General features: G+C 35.1%; 2 protein-coding genes across 2 annotated transcripts; one reads left to right on the top strand and one right to left on the bottom strand.

The window, feature by feature from the left end:
* The first annotated feature begins 4,723 nt into the window (after positions 1-4,723).
* LOC143582120 (glutathione S-transferase APIC-like) lies at positions 4,724-6,342 on the top strand. The gene is made up of 3 exons (XM_077064751.1): positions 4,724-4,892; positions 4,962-5,010; positions 5,796-6,342. Exons 1-3 carry the CDS (start codon positions 4,746-4,748, stop codon positions 6,230-6,232), a joined length of 633 nt encoding a protein of 210 aa, XP_076920866.1. The 5' UTR covers positions 4,724-4,745; the 3' UTR covers positions 6,233-6,342.
* A 4,375-nt stretch (positions 6,343-10,717) lies between these two features.
* LOC143582125 (uncharacterized) lies at positions 10,718-12,706 on the bottom strand. Its single transcript, XM_077064755.1, has 2 exons — positions 11,954-12,706; positions 10,718-11,887 (listed from the first exon to the last, which is right to left on the bottom strand). The coding sequence occupies exons 1-2, from the start codon at positions 12,479-12,481 to the stop codon at positions 10,718-10,720; spliced, it is 1,698 nt and encodes a 565-aa protein (XP_076920870.1). The 5' UTR covers positions 12,482-12,706.
* Positions 12,707-21,027: the final 8,321 nt, after the last annotated feature.

The following is a 21,027-nucleotide window of genomic DNA, read 5'->3' as shown; positions in this document are numbered from 1 at the left end:
CAATAAGTTGTGCCGCCACCCCCTTTTGAATGACAAAACCAATCCTACTGAAAACAAAGTTAGCGTTCTTCGGCGTCGTTAGGTTACTGTGCACGACTAGCTAAATTCTTTTTATAAATGTAGCAGCATCGGGGGGCAAGGACCCAAATGTATCAAAAGCAAAAGAAATGAAGACAGTTGATTCTCAACACACGCTTTCTCTTGCTTAACAATTTTTCCTGCTTCTGACTTTAGCACAGCCTGCCTAGCAACAAACCCGGTGTCCCTAAGCCCAACAAGAGGGGACACCCCAGTAAGGTCCACACAAGCATGTTTTCCACCGCCCATCCAAACACCACAATGTCAGTAGACCTCCATTCACCGAATCCGCAAAGAAATTCATAGGAGACTCTTTTCTTGGCGAGATTCCCGTCCGTTTTAACACATCACAAAGGACATCCCTGACCAACTCATGTCTATATTTAAACCCTAGGAGTTCTTTGCAATGAACCGCGTGTTCACCAAAATTATCTAAACAAACTTTACGGTAGACCAGGCATGGTTCATCAGCTGGGAACAGGGGATCATTAAACGATATTTAAGAATGCCTCGGTACTCCACTGCTGACATGTGCTGGCCTAACCCTTCGATGAGGTGATAGTAAAAAAGTCTTGAGCATGAGGAGCCTGAAGACATTGCTCTCTGACGAGAGGACATACCAAACCTTTCTTCAAAACTTTGGATGGTTTTACTATAAAGGGCACTCGCCAACAATAATAAGAAATGACCTGGAAAAAAAAAAGGAAAACAAAATAAATAAGAAATGACCATAGAAAATCAACAAAAATAAAGAAATACGACTTAGTCGAACATAGTTGGAAATGAGAAGCTTCTAATTTTAGAAGTAAAAAAACAAGCAGGTAAGCACTAGGTCTGGGCCACCATATATTACTATCATATTTATCAATGACATATTATTGGTATCCGTTTCTCTCTATATATAAATAATAATTCATATACTTAAACAGGGGCCTATTTCTTTGAGGTCCTTAAGCCTTAATTTCGCCAACACTACTATTAGACCAGCACTAAGTCATGTATGTGTGTATTAATGTGGCAACATGCATCGAAATAATAACTAAAATAGCCCAAAAAATAATCTAAATCAAACCGGTTTAAGACAAAGTCGATTTTAATTTCAGTTGACCAAATCAAACCGGTTTGGGCTAGATAAACCTGCTTTTCATCACTGTGGTTCCCACTTCCCAGTTTATTAAAGGGGATGTGAGTAATGGGCCTGAGCAGTTGGCCTACTAGGCTGAGAAAGAAATGGGTACCGCTTTCTATCAGTCTATGTGACAATCACAAGTTCACAACTCAACCATATACATGTATGCTATATTTTAATTACATAATTACATTAAACATAATTATTAAACAATAATTTCCTAATGACAATCCAAATATCACTATAACTTCTCTAAATCCTTTTCACATTTCATAAGAGAGACCACATTTTTTCGATGATCTTCTAGTTATACATATATCAGTTTAATCAAAGGGCATATGGTTTTCATACTTCTTCAAGAGAAAAATTTTAAAAAGACAAAACAAATGACACATCATCCTCAAAACAATCGATTTAGTTTTATCTCACTACTCACTTGGAAGGTTTTGGCTCTAGGATAGGGGTGAACAAAAACTGAATCATAATCGAAAACCAATCGCTAACCAAAAAAGTTGACCCACTATAACCATAATCGAACAAAACCAGCGCTTATGGTTAAGCGACGAATCTGATTAACTGATCATTCTGTTATCGTTAAAGTTTATATGTCACCTCTATTAACCGACTTTAACGGATACCAAACCTTGTATGTTTGTGCTTTTCAAATTTTATACCTCAATTTCCAGTTTCGAACATTTAAATTTATGTAGCAATTGTCTATAACATAACTTGACACATCATAACCAAGCTTGGAACCGACATATTCCAGCTTTGAAATTTCCTAACCGTGTTTTAAACACCATAATCGAACTATTTTCAACTCAACTAAAATAAAAGAAATACATTAGACAAACTTAACCAAAACCAACTCATAACTAGTTTTATACCCGTCCGGTGGACGGGTTGCTTAATGCCAAAATGTTATAACTATCATTGCATTTTAAAAGAAAATAGTATTTGTTTAAAATAAGCCAATTTGATTAAAATAAACGGCGGGCTCTTCATCAGAATAATCATAATAGTAATAGTAATAATATTTTAATTATAATATAAAAATGATCATAACAGTATTATCAGCATTGATAATTTGTTTTTGAACTATTAGCATTGGCATTGATATGCTTGAGGAGTCGACTCATTAGCATGCCTTTCCATCTTCATACCTACATCTTTAGAGACTCTTCCATAAATACCATGTCAGTTCAACAAAACACAATCACATAACAGAAGTATCATGAATAACTAAATGCCATAAACAAAAAATTAGTACAATACCTCCATCAATTTCCCAATGTCAAATTTGGGAACCCTCAAAATCTTAACTTTTCACTTGAAACCATTCTGCAATGGATGGATGCTAGATGTTGGTTTGATGTTTTCTCAATATCTCTACCAACTGAATCAGGAATGCACTTTAAAACCAACTCCTTAAGATCAAAAGATTGGGATTGGGTCACCATAATGTCCCTCGTCTTCCTTCAAATATTTAACAATATCAAACATAAAAATTAATAGCAACAAAGTGCTTCATCATTGTTGTTGCTCATATACAAATTTCATACCTGTTTGATTTGGGTAGATGGGACGCATCAGCCATCAGGTCCTTTTAAACTAAAAGAAAATGAAAATGAAAATGATTTAACAAAGTCAGTCATTAGTAGCGGGTTTTGATCTTTCTACAGCGAAACATCTGTTAAAATCTGAAAACGAACCAAACCGTAGTGAACGGTCTCGCTTCGGTTTGGCTTCATGGTTTTAGAATATATACAAAAAGAAATCATAGTGTCAACATTACAAGTTTCAATTACTAATCAAACTGACTATTCACGGGTTAAACCGAACACAACCCATTTGACCCACAAAAAAATATTTTATATTTTCACAGCAGCAAATATATAAATTCATATAAAACAGTTACATTGTTATAAAATCTTATGTCAAATTTTCTTTTTAGTTTTAAGATTTGGCATAAGACAGTTAACAATTTAAGTTCTTACAAAAATACATATTTTTAAAAAATTACATAAAAAAACTAAAGGGTTAAACGGAGTGATTAGGCGACAAAAAGTCTTGTTGGTGAATTCTGATGGTGTAGGGAATTTTTAGCATGCTTCCTCTCTTTTTATATTGGAAGTTCGAAGTTGTACTACAGAATGAACCAAACCAATTATTAAAAAAAAAATTAATTGGTTAAACGTCCAGCCTGTGAAGTGAACAAAACGGGGTCGTGAGCTTGACCCAAAATTATCCCGAAAGATCCATATTTAGACTAATGGAACTTACAAGACGGTACCATCTGTGATTATTCCCTTTATGATTTCTAATACACGGGGCCACCAATGGTCCCAAGTTCCCCGCATTTGCCTCCTGGGCTGAAATTGAGCCCATAGGAGGGCTAAGGTTCTCTAAATTCTTTCATGTCATTTCAGTCTGCATATGCAAAAAAGAAAGGAAAAAAACAGTAAGTTTTTAATAGTTAAGCACATCATCTTGATATCTAATTTCTCGTTTAATCATAATATCATTTTAATCTAGCAGATATATAAAGTTTCTCACCTAAAGCAACTATTTTTAAGTTGGTCCATTGGACTATAATGCCTGTTTGTTTAATCTCTTGTAAACCAAAGTATTTAAGATCCAGTGCAGTGATGGTCAAACCGTTCCACAGTGTTTGCACGTTGGACAGTGCTTGGAGCGAGAGCCTTATTATATGAGCAAATAGTCATTTAGCATCAACATCATAAAACATTATTGTATGAAGAATGCAGGTATGGTATGCTTGGTTACATTTATGTCAGCAAGACTTGTTTTATCAATTAAATAGAAAAAAATACCTCGGCAATCAACATTGCTTCTAATCCCTCCAGAAGTTTTCACATAACTGTGGTCGGTGGTCCATCCGCAAAACCCAAAAACAGCAATGACCTTCAGAATATTTGAAGCTAACACCCAGATCCTCATGTGGTTATGAATAAATTCAAAGAGAAGACATAAATATGTAGACAACTGTTGTGACTTGCGACGATGACAGAGAGCATTAGACTGCATTAATTGAGATATATAACTATCAAATAGATATTTCTTCTATAATCTAAAATAACATATGAGGCATTTGACAAAAGACCAGATTATCAGTCAAATGAAATAAAGGTTTAGGGGTTACCTCTACTTCAATATAATATATAATTAACAGTTAACCTACCTATGGTTAACCGCCCATTCTGACATTCATTACACACTCATGTGCCATTTTCTCACCATCTAACTTCCACCTCCCATGTGTGTATATTCAGCTAATTAACGTCATCACATACCTCATCCAAACCACCATTCTATACTAACCACACAAGAGTTTCATTTATGAACGCATGAGGCCACTTGTCGGTCCACATATTAATTACTCGAACCTTTTGATCCGTCCATCTTAGCCCTTCTTTCATAAACCCTACTTTCACAATCTCTGTATATATATTATACATTATCACTACCCATCATATTAATTCAATCTTCCGTCAATCCGAAGTTGCAAAATCGAATAATGGCCATCAAACTCTTCGGAGCCGTCGGTTCAACCGCCACTCTCCGAGTGAAGGCTTGCCTCGCCGAGAAGGGCCTTGAGTACGAGTTCGTTAATGTGGACATGAGTAAACAAGAACACAAGAGTCCTGAATTCCTATCACGTAACGTATGCAAAATGAAATTATCATATATTACTTGTATTATTTTGTATAATAATGTTTTTGCAATTTGGCAGCCGTTCGGTCAGGTTCCGGCGTTTGAAGACGGAGATCTCAAGCTGTTCGGTACGGATACCCCAGAAATTCAATTCGTTTCAAATTGATTTCAGTTTTTTGTTCATTTTAAACAATTGATCGATTCGGGTATCTGAAAATTTTGGATAGTTGATTCCAACATCCAATATGTATAAAATTTCGGATACGGATATGAATACTGAACCCAATACGTACATAAGAAAAAACCAAAACAAACTTTGTACAACGATTGAATATAATTTACAAATAATTAAAAATTTGAAATAAGTATCCGAAACTGATTATTAGGGGTGTGTAAGGATTGGTTTGAGTCGATTTATAATTGAACCAAAATACCAAAACTTTGGTTATTGAGGTTTTGATCACTGGGTTTTGGTTTTTCGGTTATTTTGCTCTTTGGTTATGATTGGTTTGATTTTTCCAGTTTTGTCATTTGAGCTTAAAAAAATGTGATCCAAATAACGAATTTGGGGTAAATCATTTATTAAAATATAACCAGTTGATTATTAAATTTGAATTGAAATAATTGAGTTAATTTAAGTTACATGTTTATTAAATTTTTCTAAAGTACTTAAAAAAAATGAAAATCTATGATATCTGTTCGATTTTGTTTTGGTTCGGTTTTTTTTGATTTGTAAGGTTTCGGATTTGTTTTTCGGTTTCATCACACCCTAGCTACAACGTACAATACATATTAGAAGTTCAAACATCTGAAATTTCGGATATAATTCATAATTGTGGTTAAGAATTTCGTATTTTTCATCCGAATGTCTAAATTCGGATCGTTAGATGATAGATTGATTGTTTTGCTTCAGAATCAAGGGCGATTACGCAATATCTAGCTCACACATACACGGATAAAGGAACCGATCTGATCATCAAGGATCCTAAACAGATGGCAATTCTGGCTGTGTGGATCGAAGTGGAGTCTCAGAAATTCGAGCCGGCTTCGTCAAAACTGGCATGGGAGCTAGCATACAAGCCGATGTTCGGGATGACAACCGACGAAGCGGTGGTGGAAGAGAACGAGAAGAAACTGGAGCAAGTGCTTGACGTGTACGAGTCGCGGTTGTCCGAAAGTAAGTATTTGGGTGGTGAAAGCTTCACGTTGACGGATCTTCACCACCTCCCGAACATCAAGTATTTGATGGGTACGCAGACTAAGAAGGTGTTCGACGCGCGGCCGCATGTCAGCGCGTGGGCTGCTGACATTCTGTCCCGTCCTGCATGGGTCAAAGCTACCACCACTTAGATAGTTCTAGACGTGTGGTTTCGGACGCACCTACGTGTTAACGAGTGATGTTTTGTATTGATGGGTATGTGTGAGGTGCAATGTTTGTTGCCCTCTAATCTCGTAATAATAAAATAAAACTTTTAATGTTATAAACTTGTGTTTGACGATTTTAGAGCTTATTAAAAGTGCTAATTTTGTTTAATTGAACTTATAAAAGGTAGTATAATAATTAATAAAGAAAAAAGTTATTAAATATGATAGTTACTGAAAGATGGGTTCGCCTTTTCGATTGTGGATGTACGTCCGATTGAATCAATCAACAATGTTTCAGACTGTTTTTCGACCATTAGCCTTTGATTGTCTCTCATCCCTTCTATTTTTCGACCATTAGCCTTTGATCGTCTCACATTCCTTTGTCCATTAGCCTTTGATCGTCTCACATCACTTCGTCTTCGTCAGATATTAGCCTTTGATCGTCTCACATCCCTTCGTGCGCCATACTGCCCTTTTTGTTTTTAATTGAGTTTTAAAATTATGATTTTTTGTTTTCAGTTGAGTTAAATTATGATTTACATGGGCTAATGACCTTTTTTTTATTTTTAATTGAGTTTTAAAGTTATGATTTAAATGGGCTAATGATAATGGGTATACTTCGTAACTCAACTCGCTGAACTAGTTTAACTGAGAGTGGGTTTAGATGGGCCAAACTAAGTCATACGTTAATTGGTTATCCGTTATTGGTTTAAAAAAAATTGTATTCTTTTTAATAGTTTCCTATCGTGAGTGGTCCTAAAGTTGATAAGATGAACCTTTTTCTAATGTCTAACTGCACTCTGGTCAACATTTCTGGATATCATATTTCTTTATATATAATTGAGTATAGTCTCATATGGCCATATGGGTTAACAAAACAAACAAGAAATCGCTTATTTCATGGGAATTTCGACTACATAACTGCTATATATATACAGAATATTTTCACTATACGTGCTAAACAAGTATCATAATGTATGTCTAAGAGTGGTAATTACACAATAACTACCAGGATAAAGTTTATTAAAGAAAAAAACTTATCCTCACTTTTAGGGGTGATTTAGGGGTCATGACTGAACCGTCCTGAACCTAAGCACTTGGGGACAAAACCATTACTATAACTTAATTTTAAACACTAGAACTGGATTGGAAACGTTTTATAAAATAATAACAAACTTTCAATTTTGTTAATTAGGATCAACTTGAATTTAGATCAATTCATATAATAAAGTGTAAAAAAATAACAAAAACTTAATGGTTAAACCATATAATGAATAGTGATATAGCACTTCAAAAACTTTGACCTAATGTGACTAAAATGAAAATTTTATTTTACTTTTTTAATATCATAATTTTTGTTGTAAATTCTCACGTCCATAGATTCCCTTCTTCCCGTTCGAATCCAATCTTGCGGATAGATTAATGCCTCAAGATTAGTAGTGGACAATGACCTTGTATACAAGTCCATCACCGTTAGCTCGTACGAAAAATCGACTAAGAAGGTATCACTAAAACTGAAATACCAAAAATATCTAAAACATAAACAATAATTTGCATCAAGTATATCAATATATAAGCATATACAAATAATAAGTATTACCTTTCACCTCTTAGGTAGAGTTGCACACCTAGACGTATCGTTACATAAGCATATCGATCAAAATTGTCTCTAGTTGCTATTCTAGCTCCGTCTGATCATCAATTATCAAACACCATTGCCTTAATATTGTTCAGATTGATCTAACCATAAACTATCACATGTAACCATAGAACAAAGGAAAATAAATATACAAATGATTTGCATATTATGTCCCATGTATAAAACAAGGATGTGGGAACACAAGCTAAGCTAAACCTTGGGCTTAGTGGGATACATATGGGACAATAACATAGTAATTAATAAACTACATAATCCAAAATTTTACTTCAAATTGGCCGGAGCATAGATATTAATTAATAATGCGTAGCCTGTGACAAATATGACGAACTCATCTTCTCGTCACAGCTTTAGTAAATACATCACCTAACTAGTGTAATCCGCTTCTAACATGAGGTGTTATAATCATGTCCCATCTTCAAACTTTTCCCAAGCGAAGTGACAATCAAGATGTATGTGTGTGGTTCATTAAATACTGGGCTATTTGCAAGGTGCATAGCTGCCAAACTCATACCCTAAATATTCTGCACTTGACCGAGATACAACACTTTGTTTCTTACTATTCCATGACACAAGACTATCCCACCAACAACACAATATCCGGTAGTGGAACACCAGCAGGTCTTCATTATAATCAACATATGTAAATCCTTCTACAATATGGTGACATTGTATTAATACAGAATGCCACAACCTGGACTCCTGGAGCACCCTTTCGGATACTTAAGAATGTGACAAACAGGAAAAAGAATATCTGGCCAAGTACTAGTGAGACAGTTTAGCTTTCGAACGACTCTTCTACACTATTATGGAACTTCAAGAAGCTTACCTTCATGTGCCTTCAACTTAATATTCGATATGATTAAAGCATCACAACTCTTTGCTTCAATCATCTTTGAATTTTTAGAGCACCCGAACAATATTTTGGTTGAGCTAAGCATATGTCCTTTTTTATGATGAGCGGCTTCGATTTCTAAGAAATACTCTAATGGACCAAGATCTTTTGTTTAAGAGTGAGTTAACAGAAATGCCTTACCTTTCTAGATGTTGGTTATATCGTTCTAAGTAATTGCTATATCATCTACATACACAACCAGAAGAATGCATTCCAGGTCAGATGAAGTAAAGAACACCGAATAATCATACTCACTTTTATTCAAGCCAAATTCGGTAACCATAAAATTAAATCCCAAACCTAGCACTAGGATACTGCATTAGGCCATACAAAGACTTTCTTAGCTTACACACTTTCCCATAAGCTTGAGCACAAACCAAGGTGGTTGCTCCATATATACCTCTTCTAGTAGATCTCAGTGTAAAGATGCATTCTTTATATCAAGTTAACGAAGACCCCATTTACACATGGAAACAAAATAGATAGATTAAAGTTTGGCAAGAGGAGAGAATGTCTTGAAGTGATTCACCCCTAATGTCGGAGCATAACCTTTGGCTACTACCTGGCCTTCTAATCGAGCAAAGTAAATTTCTAGATTTTATGTAATAGTGATTCCCCATTTACAACCAGTTTGCCTTTTATACACATGTAAATCAACTAACAACAAGGATGAGAACATGTGATTTCTGAGAGATAGATACAGATGGCTGCTTACGAACTTAGACTACCAAGGGATGTGAGATTGCTTAGGGACCAAGACTTCTCAGGAGTGGCTAGATTCAGGTTAAGAGGTAGATCAATAATTTATCAATCTCCCTCGAACGATGAGGGTGTGACAATGGTAGGAAAGGAACATCTTCATGGAAGGTAGCATCTTGAGATACAATATGACGTTGAAGGGTATCGATCTATCTATAACCATTTTGTAGATGAGAGTAGCCAAGGAACACACATTTGAGGGACTTTGGGTCTAATTTGGACGCCTGGGACACGTATCATAAACAAAGAAAGTACTACCTAACGTCTTAGGTGGAATTAAGAGTTTCATTAGAAAAATTCATGGAACATTATTGTCGAGAACTGCAGAAGGCATTCGATTGATGAAAAAACAAGCAGTAAGCCCAAAAATGGTTTAGGAACAAACATTTCTAACGACAGAGCTCGAGCAACTTCAAGATGTTGGTTTTTTAGTTCGGCTATCCCATTCTAGCCTGTGTGTCAACACATGATGAGTCGCGAATAATACCTTGTTGAAGGAGATAAGACTGAAAGACTTGGACACATATTCTTTTGCATTGTCACTACGTAGGGTTTTTACATAAACGTTAGTTCGTGTTCTAATTTCATTGAGCCGGTGTAGATAAAAGACACTTGGTTTACCCGCGTCAGTAAATGTGGCAGTCAGAGCAGAAAAATTGATTAATTCTGGAAGGTGAGCATATTGTTCCATTGATATAGTACGGACATGAATATATGCTGATACTGATATAGCAGAAAAATGGTATTCTTTTCAGCCATAATGAACAATAATAAAAGTGCCAATGAATCAACACAAAATATAAATACAGACACGAATATATGCTGATATAAATTTGAAGCAGAATCCAAATCCTACTGGTCGTTTTTTAACATCATCAGCCTACCGTCTGTTTAATTTGATTATGTTTCTTATTATTAGATCTCTGATGAACATAGAATATATGCTGTTTAATTTTACATCCAAACTATATAATTTGAAGCTTCATACGAGGATGCATTATAACTGCAAACTCGAACAACAATATATATTTTTTACCTTAATCTCCAAAATATATATCAAACTTATGTTTCATCAATGGTGCCATTGTCATAAAATAAAAAAAGTCTTATCATTTTTTTCTTCAACAATCTATCTATGTTATCAATAACATCGATAACCTCATAGTAAAACTGATGTGCTATCACAGAACCGGAAATCTCTACGTGCACCACAACTCGAGACAGGAGCTGTTTTAGCATGAACATGCCTCTGGCCTCCATCCTCCAGCCTTCTCCTCGTCTTCTTCGGGGTCACGAGTCCATTCTCAAGAGCTTCCAATGCTTTTGTGGTCAATGTACGGTTCCTTCGGCTATGTCGATGACCATTAGCAAGAGGAGTCAACGAGTCAATCTGGTTTGTGGCTGTTTCAGATAAAACCGATTGTTTTTCAGTAGTTGACTTGTTAATGCTGTCATCATCTGAACCTGGACGCGCTCGAGGGTTGTTCAAGTCAATCACTATCTCAGAACACGCAGCATCTTTCATTGCTTCATCTTCACCTCTTGTGTTGCCATTTTTAATATTATCAACCACTTGGCATTTCGTTTTTAGTTTGAATACTAACTTCTGTTTCCTTATTGGTTGCCCACCGGGATCAAGATTGTTCACCAGTGTGTTATGATTCACATATTCATTATTGGTTTCTCCAGACACACTAGCCGACGCTTGCATATCAGCAGGATCAAAAGCAGTCAAACCTTTGAGCTCTTTGACTTTAACAGTCCCAACCAAACTGGTATCCACAACCGTGTATTTCATTAAATCTTGTTCATCATCCGAGCCTCCTGTCGCATGTGGCTCGACCAACCCGTCCTTGTCAGGTTCGTGTTCAAGAAGGTGGGGTTCAGATGCAACTTTATTCAACACTTCAGTTAATGACTCAAAATATTGACTTCCTTTGACCAAGCTCCGCCTTGAAAACTTTGTCACACCAGGTTTAAGAAACACCAAATTCTTAGAGTTTGTTGACGCATAGTTTCTAGACTCTTCATAGTGCCACCCTTGAGCTAAAAGACGAGGCCACACGGCTGCCCAGAAGAACTCATTTACGCTCAGTTTGCTTAATCCGATCCGATCCTTCAAAGTATTAACAATTTCTTCTGTTTTAAGAGACGAGCATGTGGATTGAACTTTTGTGCTTCTTAAACGCGTTCGGGTCTTGATAGTAAGGTCTTGTTTTCCTTTACCAATGCCTACGGATTGTACGAGAAGCTCGAGGCCCATTGTATCCTTTAAACTGAATACATACTCCTCAAACGAAAGGTCTCCCTCTTCAAACGCTTTAATAACCTGCAAGAAACCATATCTCAATAACCGGTTTTTCTTAAAAAGTGTGTAAAGTAAACATTAAAATACCTGTGTCAAACTAGCTTTGCATTTGTCTGTGACAATAGAATGTAACCGAGACAAAAGCTCATTAAGTCTCCACCCGTTGAAAATCTTTTTTCCAATGCGAATTCGTTTCTTGCGATACAATGACCATTTTTGGTGTTCACTGCTTCTATAAAACCTCCCATAGTAATAAGATAATACATTTGGCAGCCCTTTGTTCCCCATGAAATTATTCACAAGGCGAAAATTCTTCCCAAATATATATAAACCAAGAATAAAACTATCATGTTCAATCTCGCTCCAAGGTTCTTTACTTGATGAACAAGGAACTGCAAGCAAATCCTTGTCTGTTTTACAACCTATAAGACCAGATTTACCCTTTATGAGCTGGAACCGCTCGTGTTTTGTCATCAAAGATGGGATTTCTGCCTGATATTCAACACCAATCCGTGTGGCCTTTTGTGGCTCTCCAAATATGCTAGCAGCAGACGAATACTCTTCAGAATGGAGCCATTCGACTCGTTTATCTACATCATCAAGGTCGTTATCCATCTATCCACAACCAAACATGAAAACAGAGTTGTTAGCTTCGCGTTTCAATGATGATAAGCTGCATTTAAACAACAAACTAATAGAAACAACATAATTTCATCATACAAAGGAAAAAAACCACGGGCCCAGCGCGTAAAAAGGTCATACGGGCCCGTATGGCTTTGTCAGTGGTTGAATCAGTCATTTGTTTGCCGGTCAACAAATTATAAGAGCCGTACGATTTGGCCCTCATACAATCCGTATAAGCTTATCCTCTCTACCATACGACCCGTTTGACCACTTTTTGCTCTCCCATCCGGTGCGTTTGACTAAACGGGTTGTATGACACGCCTGTCTTGTCTGGATAGCACAGAAGTGGTGCTTGTCTAGCGGCTGCCAAAAACTAACGGGAACCTAAATTTCCCCTCGAATTTAATGCGATTTAGGACTGTTCTATTATTAAGTACAGAAAACCACTCTCAGATCCATATAAAATGACAGCAAATTGGTAGCAATTGGAACAGATACAACAATCCCAAATTAAACAGAAACTAACATCAATGAAAACAATAAATGCCATGAACACACTAAACATCAAGACAAAAGCACTCAGAAAGAATCAGATGAAACCTATATATTGCTGATACGAGATACCCCCAAACTATGAACACAGTACACTCTTCAACACATTTGTTTATTACTAGATAAATTTATGACTAAACACTGAAGCAAAGGATCAAACACACAACTAAAAAACTTTGCTAAACTTGAATGTAATGAATCCACGTGAAGACGCAAAGATTAGCAGATGGGTATTCAAATTCAAATGTTATAATCTTAATTTGTTGGAAGATTAATTAATTCCTTTGATGCACACACTAATGAGTTGAGAACGCACAACAGGGTGATGAGAAATGTAAGAAACAAAGATATACACCTGTAATTGATGATCAAGAAAAGATGGGATGAAATAATTCACCTTTGAAGCTGAAGAGGTTGTTGCTGTAGACTTCGCGATTGCAGAAAGAGAAGAGAAGAGAAGAGAAAACCCAAAGCCAGAATGTATGTGTTGGGTGTTTTAAAATAAAAAGAGACGACTAGTATTTATTTGTATTTTGGGATCTAATTATAAAAGGACATTTGGGTACGATAAGTATTGTTAACTTTAAGGTTATCTAGTCATTTTTAGTCGATTATGTATCTAGGTGTATTTAGGGGTGTTTGGGATTTCTTATTTTCTTTTCTTTTGATTTTTTTTCGTAAGTCAATAAGTTATAATATTGTAACTTATTGACTTATACATTCACAAACATTCCCAATATCAAACAAGCTTATAACAATCCCAAACACGCCCTTATTTAAGATGTAAAAGAGGAACAAGTCAACAACAACCACCATAATATCCGGGCAAAAGGTATTAGTAGAGTGGGAAGGGTAGGATGTAGGTAAGTATTACCTCTATCCATGGGGATAGAGAGATTGCTTCACGAGAGACCACCGACTCAAAAAGAAACAACACGCAAACGCACATATACCAATAACAAAACCAATGATGGCAGACTGACATAGTAGACAAAAACACATTTAACATCACAAAACACAAATAGACATAACTACAGAAAAATAATCGCATTCAAAGTCTACCTAAGATGTAGTAGAATCTAAGCCCTAAGACAAAGCTAAGACACAAGAGTGTCATCCCCTGAAAATCATTAACTTAATCCTACGTTTTCATAAGCTCCTATCATGAACTATGTCCTCAGATAAGTGAAGCTCTATCAAGTTATGTGCAATTCACTCAAACATACTATTATGCGAAGAGTTATGTTGTTTGAACTTAAGTGTTGTGATAATTCTCCAACTATATAAAGTGTAAGTACCTAAACCAAGCACCCTATAGCTGGATGCCGTCACATCGTTTGTACGTTAAAAAAAGCTTTACTTCATTTAATAATTGCAATGGAACACCTTACATAAAATTGTCGATTATTATTTAAAAGTGTACATCGCTAGTTTATACAACAATACTACTCTCCAACGAACGACAAGCCATGCCTACGAGATCCACCGGCCAAACCAAGAGCTCATCGTCCTAAAAATATTGACTTGCATACAATCTAACATAAACGCAAAAGTCAGCTACGCTGAGTGAGTCACATCAATAACTTTTAAAGGATAACTCAGTTTCATAAATTGTTAATTAACATGTCCGGTTTTAAGTAAGTTCCTTTTTAATTGGAAATCATTAATGCTCAAGGATAGACTACTTTAACCTGCCTGAAAAATAACTAACCCGTTGCCCTGACACAATCAACTAAACTCCCGGGAGTCATGACACAAATCCCCGACACCCATACTCCCTATGCCAACACGTTTTTAGACTAAGTCAAGTTGCCCTAAGCAATATAGAGCGTACTCGCCGTCACACCTCAATCTACGACGGAATATATCGAGACGCGACTGAGTAGCTCATAAGACACTATTAAATAAGTCATCATTATCTAATTATTTTATTGGCATAAACCGAAGTGCACTTTACAAATATTCAATAACAAATAAAAAATAAATAACTAATTTAAATAATTGTTTTTATTTTGTTCATAACCTAAGACATAGCTTTTACGAGCTTCAAACTTCAAACATCCAATAAAGCTACATGCAACATGCGTAAAAATATGGTTTTGTGAACATAATTGTTAAGTGAGCAAACACAAGATTTAATATAACATATTAATGAAAATACAATTCATATGCGGCTTGTGGTATCACATTAATTAAATAAACAATTGACTAAACAAATAATGTGTCTTTTGGCCATGACGCTAGTCCCGTCAATGGTTACTCGAACGGTGTATGATCATACTAAATGAGGAAGGATGAGGATGAAGTGGTCCAACTGCCAAACAATAAATAAATAAATAAACAAACACATATACAAGTAGCATATAATCAATCAATTGAGCATAAACAATTTAAATAGTAGTACACATGTTACCCTCAAAATAATAGACGGAAAATGGATGTGATTACTCACCTTGATTGGTGAATGAAAAGATCGGGTTTTTGGTTAAGCTTGGGTGAGTCCTAATGACTAATCCCTAAATCCAAGTAAATAATGCTTCTTTAGAATGTGCTTGATAAATAGAGGTTAAAGAAACACACACACACACACATATATATATATATAATATATATATATATATTAAAATAACATAGCTAGAAGTTGAAAAAGAAACCAGAAAAACTAAATAAGTTTGGACAGATTTATGTGACCGATTGCATAAATGCTTAAAAATATCATTAACTTCTCAAAAATATAAAAATATCCATTCAACTAAATTAATATGTAAGGAACAACTTTTCTTTAGAAGGTTTGCCAAGATACGGACCTGAGATAGGCTAAAATAGTCGGTCTTCATAAAGGATAGAAATATATGCGCACTGATTTTAAAATAACAATTACGAAGCCATACGAAAGGAAAAAAAATACAAATAAAAAGTCTTTAGAACTGTAACTCAATAATTAAATGATAGGATTTGGCCTTACATAGTTCTAGTTTGTTATGACCAAATTATTGCTCAACCTTTGTTGAACAATTATGCTGTCAAATCTGGAACATTGTAAATAACAATGTTTTGATGCTTTGGAATGAATTTTGAAAAGAAAAATTATGAATCACGTGTGGTATGACAAATACAATAAGTATGGTCATGTATCATTAAAATCCTTATGGTTCATGAATTAAAATAAATTAAACAAAACAAAAACTTCAAGAATGTAAGAACTTGTAAAGGTGTGACCAATAAAGATCACCTTATGGTGAAGGACGACCCCATCATTGGTCTTGATGATGATTTTAAGTCCTGAGTGACAATGTGAACTCTTTCGCAATTATAACCAGTGTAAGTTAGCAAATCTTTTGAAGTTTTTAGAACGGTTCTTTGTAGAACCGTCAAAAAGGATACAAATATAGATTATATATAGCGTTTTTTTTTTCTTTTCTTCTTTATAATCTAACATTTTAGTTTGATAAAGATGTTAACCGTTTAAAACTACTGAAAACAAGTGTTAAAAAGTTTGTTCAATAAACAACGCTAACCGAACCGAACCACAACCCACACCCTAAATGAACCAAACCTGTCGCCTAGCGCCACTAAGGACCATCATCGCCGCCCCCTTCCTTGTGTCGCTTTCTCTCTCCCTCGGCTCTTCTTCTTATTCGCGGTACACACACTCCACCAGGCTTTGATAATGTTGAGTAGGGCTTAGGGTGGGGAATATTGCTCCCAAAATTTACATTCAAGCCCCTCAAGGTTGCTCCTTGTCGATATAATTCAATATTTCACGTTTCATTTTCCGACTACGCTAATCCATCCACATACGCTTCGTTTAATAATACTCTTTTGCAGTAAACTCGTTAATTGAATTGTGTGACAAGTTTACAGAATTAACCATCAAAACCCAAACCATTTACCGGTAGATTTCGAGGTGTTACATATTGGCTCTTGTTTTCTTTTTGGAGTATACGATTGAATCTTCCAAAGTACGTACCATCGAAATATCACAATCTAAAAGTTATCTTTACACAACTTTTACAAACATCCAACCCTTTTCGAATTACAAAACTTACGCTTATTTATAATCTTACATGGATAAAAAAAACTCGTTCAAATTCTCATTAATCAATATTAAACTTGCTCCAAAATTATCTTGAACAAATGTTGCACTACCCTTTTCACAATTCTTTAGTTTTATAAATTTCTAAGTTTCTAACAAATTCAAAATACTATTTACCATATAATTTGCAATTACGATAATATACTAACATATTCAGTTTCGATGCATGTAAAAGAATACGATACTCTTTTAAGGTAATCAGGCGGGTGTAACTTAATACAATACTCGTTCAAACCCACAATCTTTTTATATAACGAAAGGTGCGATGAGTAACTCTAACATGGAAGTTGAGTATATGGGGAGTTAATCAAACTTCTCTTATTTGCAAGTCAAAGTTTTATTTGATTATTTGCTTTCACAATTCTGAATCACATTTGCTTATGTGATAATGAATTTTGTATTTAATCACACTATACTAGATTCATATGAATCCACGCATGGAACCAAGACAAAGATGACCGGACTGTCAAAGTACACACAAAATCAAACCCAAACAACTGATAAGTTCAAAAGTTGGTGCAATTTCATCACAAAACACAAAAGATGTGTTTGAAGTCTATATCCAGAATAGAACACACAGAGAAAGCACAATTTTTAACAAATATCAAAAGAAGGTTCAGGTTTCTTCTTATGTGATATTCATAAAGTTAAAGAGTTCCATTTGACAGCAAGTTACTAAAGGTTGAAACCGAACCATGTCACGGCGAACGCGTTGAAGACTCCGCATCAGAAACATCATTGACGACTTGATCCAGTGGGTACAAATCATGTTGAGCAGCCAGAGCAAGAAGATAAATACCGTCATTGTAGTCATCTCGTCCTCTCTTCCTTGATTTCTTGACTTCATTAGCAACGGTTCCCAACGTAGTTGTAGTCACTGTACTCTTACAGCTTTCAACATCAGCTTCAATGTGTTGCTCTGCATATAACACCAGTAAAACACATGATTCTTTATGTTGTAAACATTGCTATTTTTTTTTACAAATTATTTGTAACAAATATTGGGTTTTTATTTATATTTTTATTGTATCCCAGGCTCCCAGCCAATCCCACAATTATTTTTCATTTCAGCTTTTGTTTTATGAAAAATCTAGATACAAAGTTTTATTCGATTTCTCACTATTATTTTTCATTTCATTTTTCTCCATATCAAAAAGTACTTTATGTTAAAGTTAATCTCTTATAAAATTTATATTGAAATCCATACAAATACAACCAAATAACAAAGCATATATATATATAGATGTTTGCTTTACAAAGTGTTAATTAAAGCTAAGTCATATATAGGGGGTGTTTGGGATTGCTTATTTTCATCAACTTATGACTTATAAACTTATGAGAGGAAAAGTTTCATAAGTTACACTTTTGTAACTTATTAACTTAATGAAAAGTTATAAGGAAGTAAAATAAGGAATCCCAAACACCCCTTAAGTGAAAATTGAAAATAGAGAAAGCATATATTTTTTTTATTATTATATAATACGTAAATTGCATTTTCTGTCATTTATGTTTTGATCAAATTTCATGAGGTTGTCCTTTAACTAACATATCTACAATGAATGTTCTTTATGTTTTAGAACAAAGAACATCAGCCATAAATACCTTAGCGAACACCTTTTGAAAAAAATGTGATTCACTCACTGATGAGGGAGAATCCATGATAAACCTTGAGTATAGTAATATATAACCAAAAAAAAACCATTTTTGAAAGTATCTTCTTAGCTCTTACCAGGACCGTATATTCTGGAATCATTGCTGTTCACCGGCCAGGCTTCGATGCTTTGATTAGCATCAGACAATACCAATTCAGCCAGTTCAGACATAAACGACATTTCTCTTTGTTCAGATGACATCTTGCACAAGTAGTGTTCGAAAACTGGTATCCAAGATAGTGAATAGCGTCTGGGTTCAGCAACCTGTTTAATTTTGCACTTAGTAAAGACTAATTAAAAGATGTATATATAGCTTTTGATTACAGGCTCTAAATAGTGATTCAAACCCGAATAGACTAAACCCAAACCATGAAAGAGTTAATTTTGAGATGCGGAGGATAAAAGTTTTTGGCTACTCACAACTCACAATAAACATACACACTTTTTAGTACACTTGAATATTGTTTCCTGTTAACAAGTGAAAATAACTTCAATATTTAATCCCTCCACATCTGTAATTAAGTATCGGTTAATTTGTTTAAATTCGTTAATATATGCATATAACTGCATTAACATAACATCTTGTTTCCTGTTAATATATGTAAGCAAATTGCTTCAATGTTTAGTTCCTCTACTAACTATGTAAGCATATCAACTACTTTGTTTAACTATGTAAATTTAACACATTGAATAAATTTATTTAAATTTATAACACTTTTACGTGTGTACAAACCTGGTACATTTATATGTATATTTTTATACCGAAATATATTCATATAACTTCAAGAATAAATGACAAAAATCAAATGTTCTATCTTCGATACAACAATTAAAAGCACAAAACCCTGGAATAGTACAGTTGAACTGAAACACACACACACATAGGGATGAGCTTGTACGGTACTGAAAATACTGATCTCTAAAATCACCAATTCTTGGTACCGGTATTGAAGGCCAAATTTCAGGAAATACCGGTACCGTAACGTACCTGTACCGGTACCGATTCGGTACCAATTTCGCTACCGTATCAATCGGTACCGGTACCGAATTTGCTCAACTCTACACACATATATATATATATATCTTGTTCGGATATTTTGAAAACTCCTATCATGAGTCGTGAGAACTTTGAGAGCTAAAAAAACATGTTTTGGAAAAAAAATGGAAGAGCTTCTACACTTTTAGTAGTATTTCGGTTAAATATGATACAAAAAAAACGTCGATAGTATTTTTTTTTTAAATTGACAAATCTATGTTTCACATGTTACGTGCATTTATGTTACGCATTCGCGGCAAACTGTAAATGCTATTGTATGATCCTTGTCAAAATGAAGATTCGTTTAGTTTTTACATTTAGGTTATCAATAAACTGGAACAATGTCTTTTATTTGATTGTTGGGTTATTCTTCGTTAGTTTTTGTTTGAACTTATGTACTTGAGATGGTTTAACAAAATAAATTAATTATTGTAACTTATACTAGAGTCGTGAGCTCATGAGCCAATTTTAGTGTTTGAAAAATCAGGATTGAGTAGGTGACGATAATTGGCTTGTGACTGATTAATTTTTAGCGAGTCGGTGTATCAGTCGCTAGTCGATCCTTATAATCGGGTCTAGCCGGCCCTAATTGGACCTAGTCGGCCAAATTTGAGCCAGTTTTACTAACACGTAACATCCCAAAAAATTCGAGTCAAATTTTCCAACTTTGGAAAGTTGTTGGATAAAAAATGTCCTCAAAATAACTAGAAACCAAATCCCCAAATACATACAGAGAAAACCAACACGAAAAACAAAAAAAAAACACAATATTTGTTTGTCACGCATTGCGACGGATAAAACTAATGTCCATCGCGGTACGCAAAGGACTTAAAATATCTAATATCTTGGGTGGTGTCGCGCTACGTGATGGATTCACCCTTTTGACCATCACGATACACGAAGTGGTCATTAAGTAACTAGGAACACATGTAAAGCCATGTGTCGATGACTCAGCGACACGTGGCGAATCTAGACATGACTCAACATGCCTACGGCGACACGCTACGCGACGGCCTATTCCTTGCTCCATTGTGATACACGACGGGATGGCAGTGAAATATGAAACTGGACATAATTGGGACGGGTACTACCCGACCCATTAGCGTTTGGGACTAGTTTGAAATTTTTTGTGGGTTTAGGATTCGTAGCATACCCGATTACCAGATAACATTGACCCAAATACTCGATTATAAACCCGATA

This window comes from Bidens hawaiensis, unplaced genomic scaffold, assembly GCF_021521415.1.
Source record: "Bidens hawaiensis isolate Kalapana, Puna unplaced genomic scaffold, B.hawaiensis_p1.1 tig00031459_1, whole genome shotgun sequence".
NCBI lineage: Eukaryota > Viridiplantae > Streptophyta > Magnoliopsida > Asterales > Asteraceae > Bidens > Bidens hawaiensis.
The sequence above is the reverse complement of the archived record's forward strand: the minus strand, read 5'-3'. Positions and strand labels throughout refer to the sequence as shown.

Bases quoted from the DNA above. Each gene is read 5' to 3' on its own strand.
- LOC143582120 (XM_077064751.1), top strand. From the start codon at position 4,746: ATGGCCATCAAACTCTTCGGAGCCGTCGGTTCAACCGCCACTCTCCGA. The intron at 4,893-4,961 runs GTATGCAAAATG...GCAATTTGGCAG, and splicing joins CTGAATTCCTATCACGTAAC to CCGTTCGGTCAGGTTCCGGC. The intron at 5,011-5,795 runs GTACGGATACCC...GTTTTGCTTCAG, and splicing joins CGGAGATCTCAAGCTGTTCG to AATCAAGGGCGATTACGCAA.
- LOC143582125 (XM_077064755.1), bottom strand. From the start codon at position 12,481: ATGGATAACGACCTTGATGATGTAGATAAACGAGTCGAATGGCTCCAT. The intron at 11,888-11,953 runs GTATTTTAATGT...GGTTTCTTGCAG, and splicing joins GCAAAGCTAGTTTGACACAG to GTTATTAAAGCGTTTGAAGA.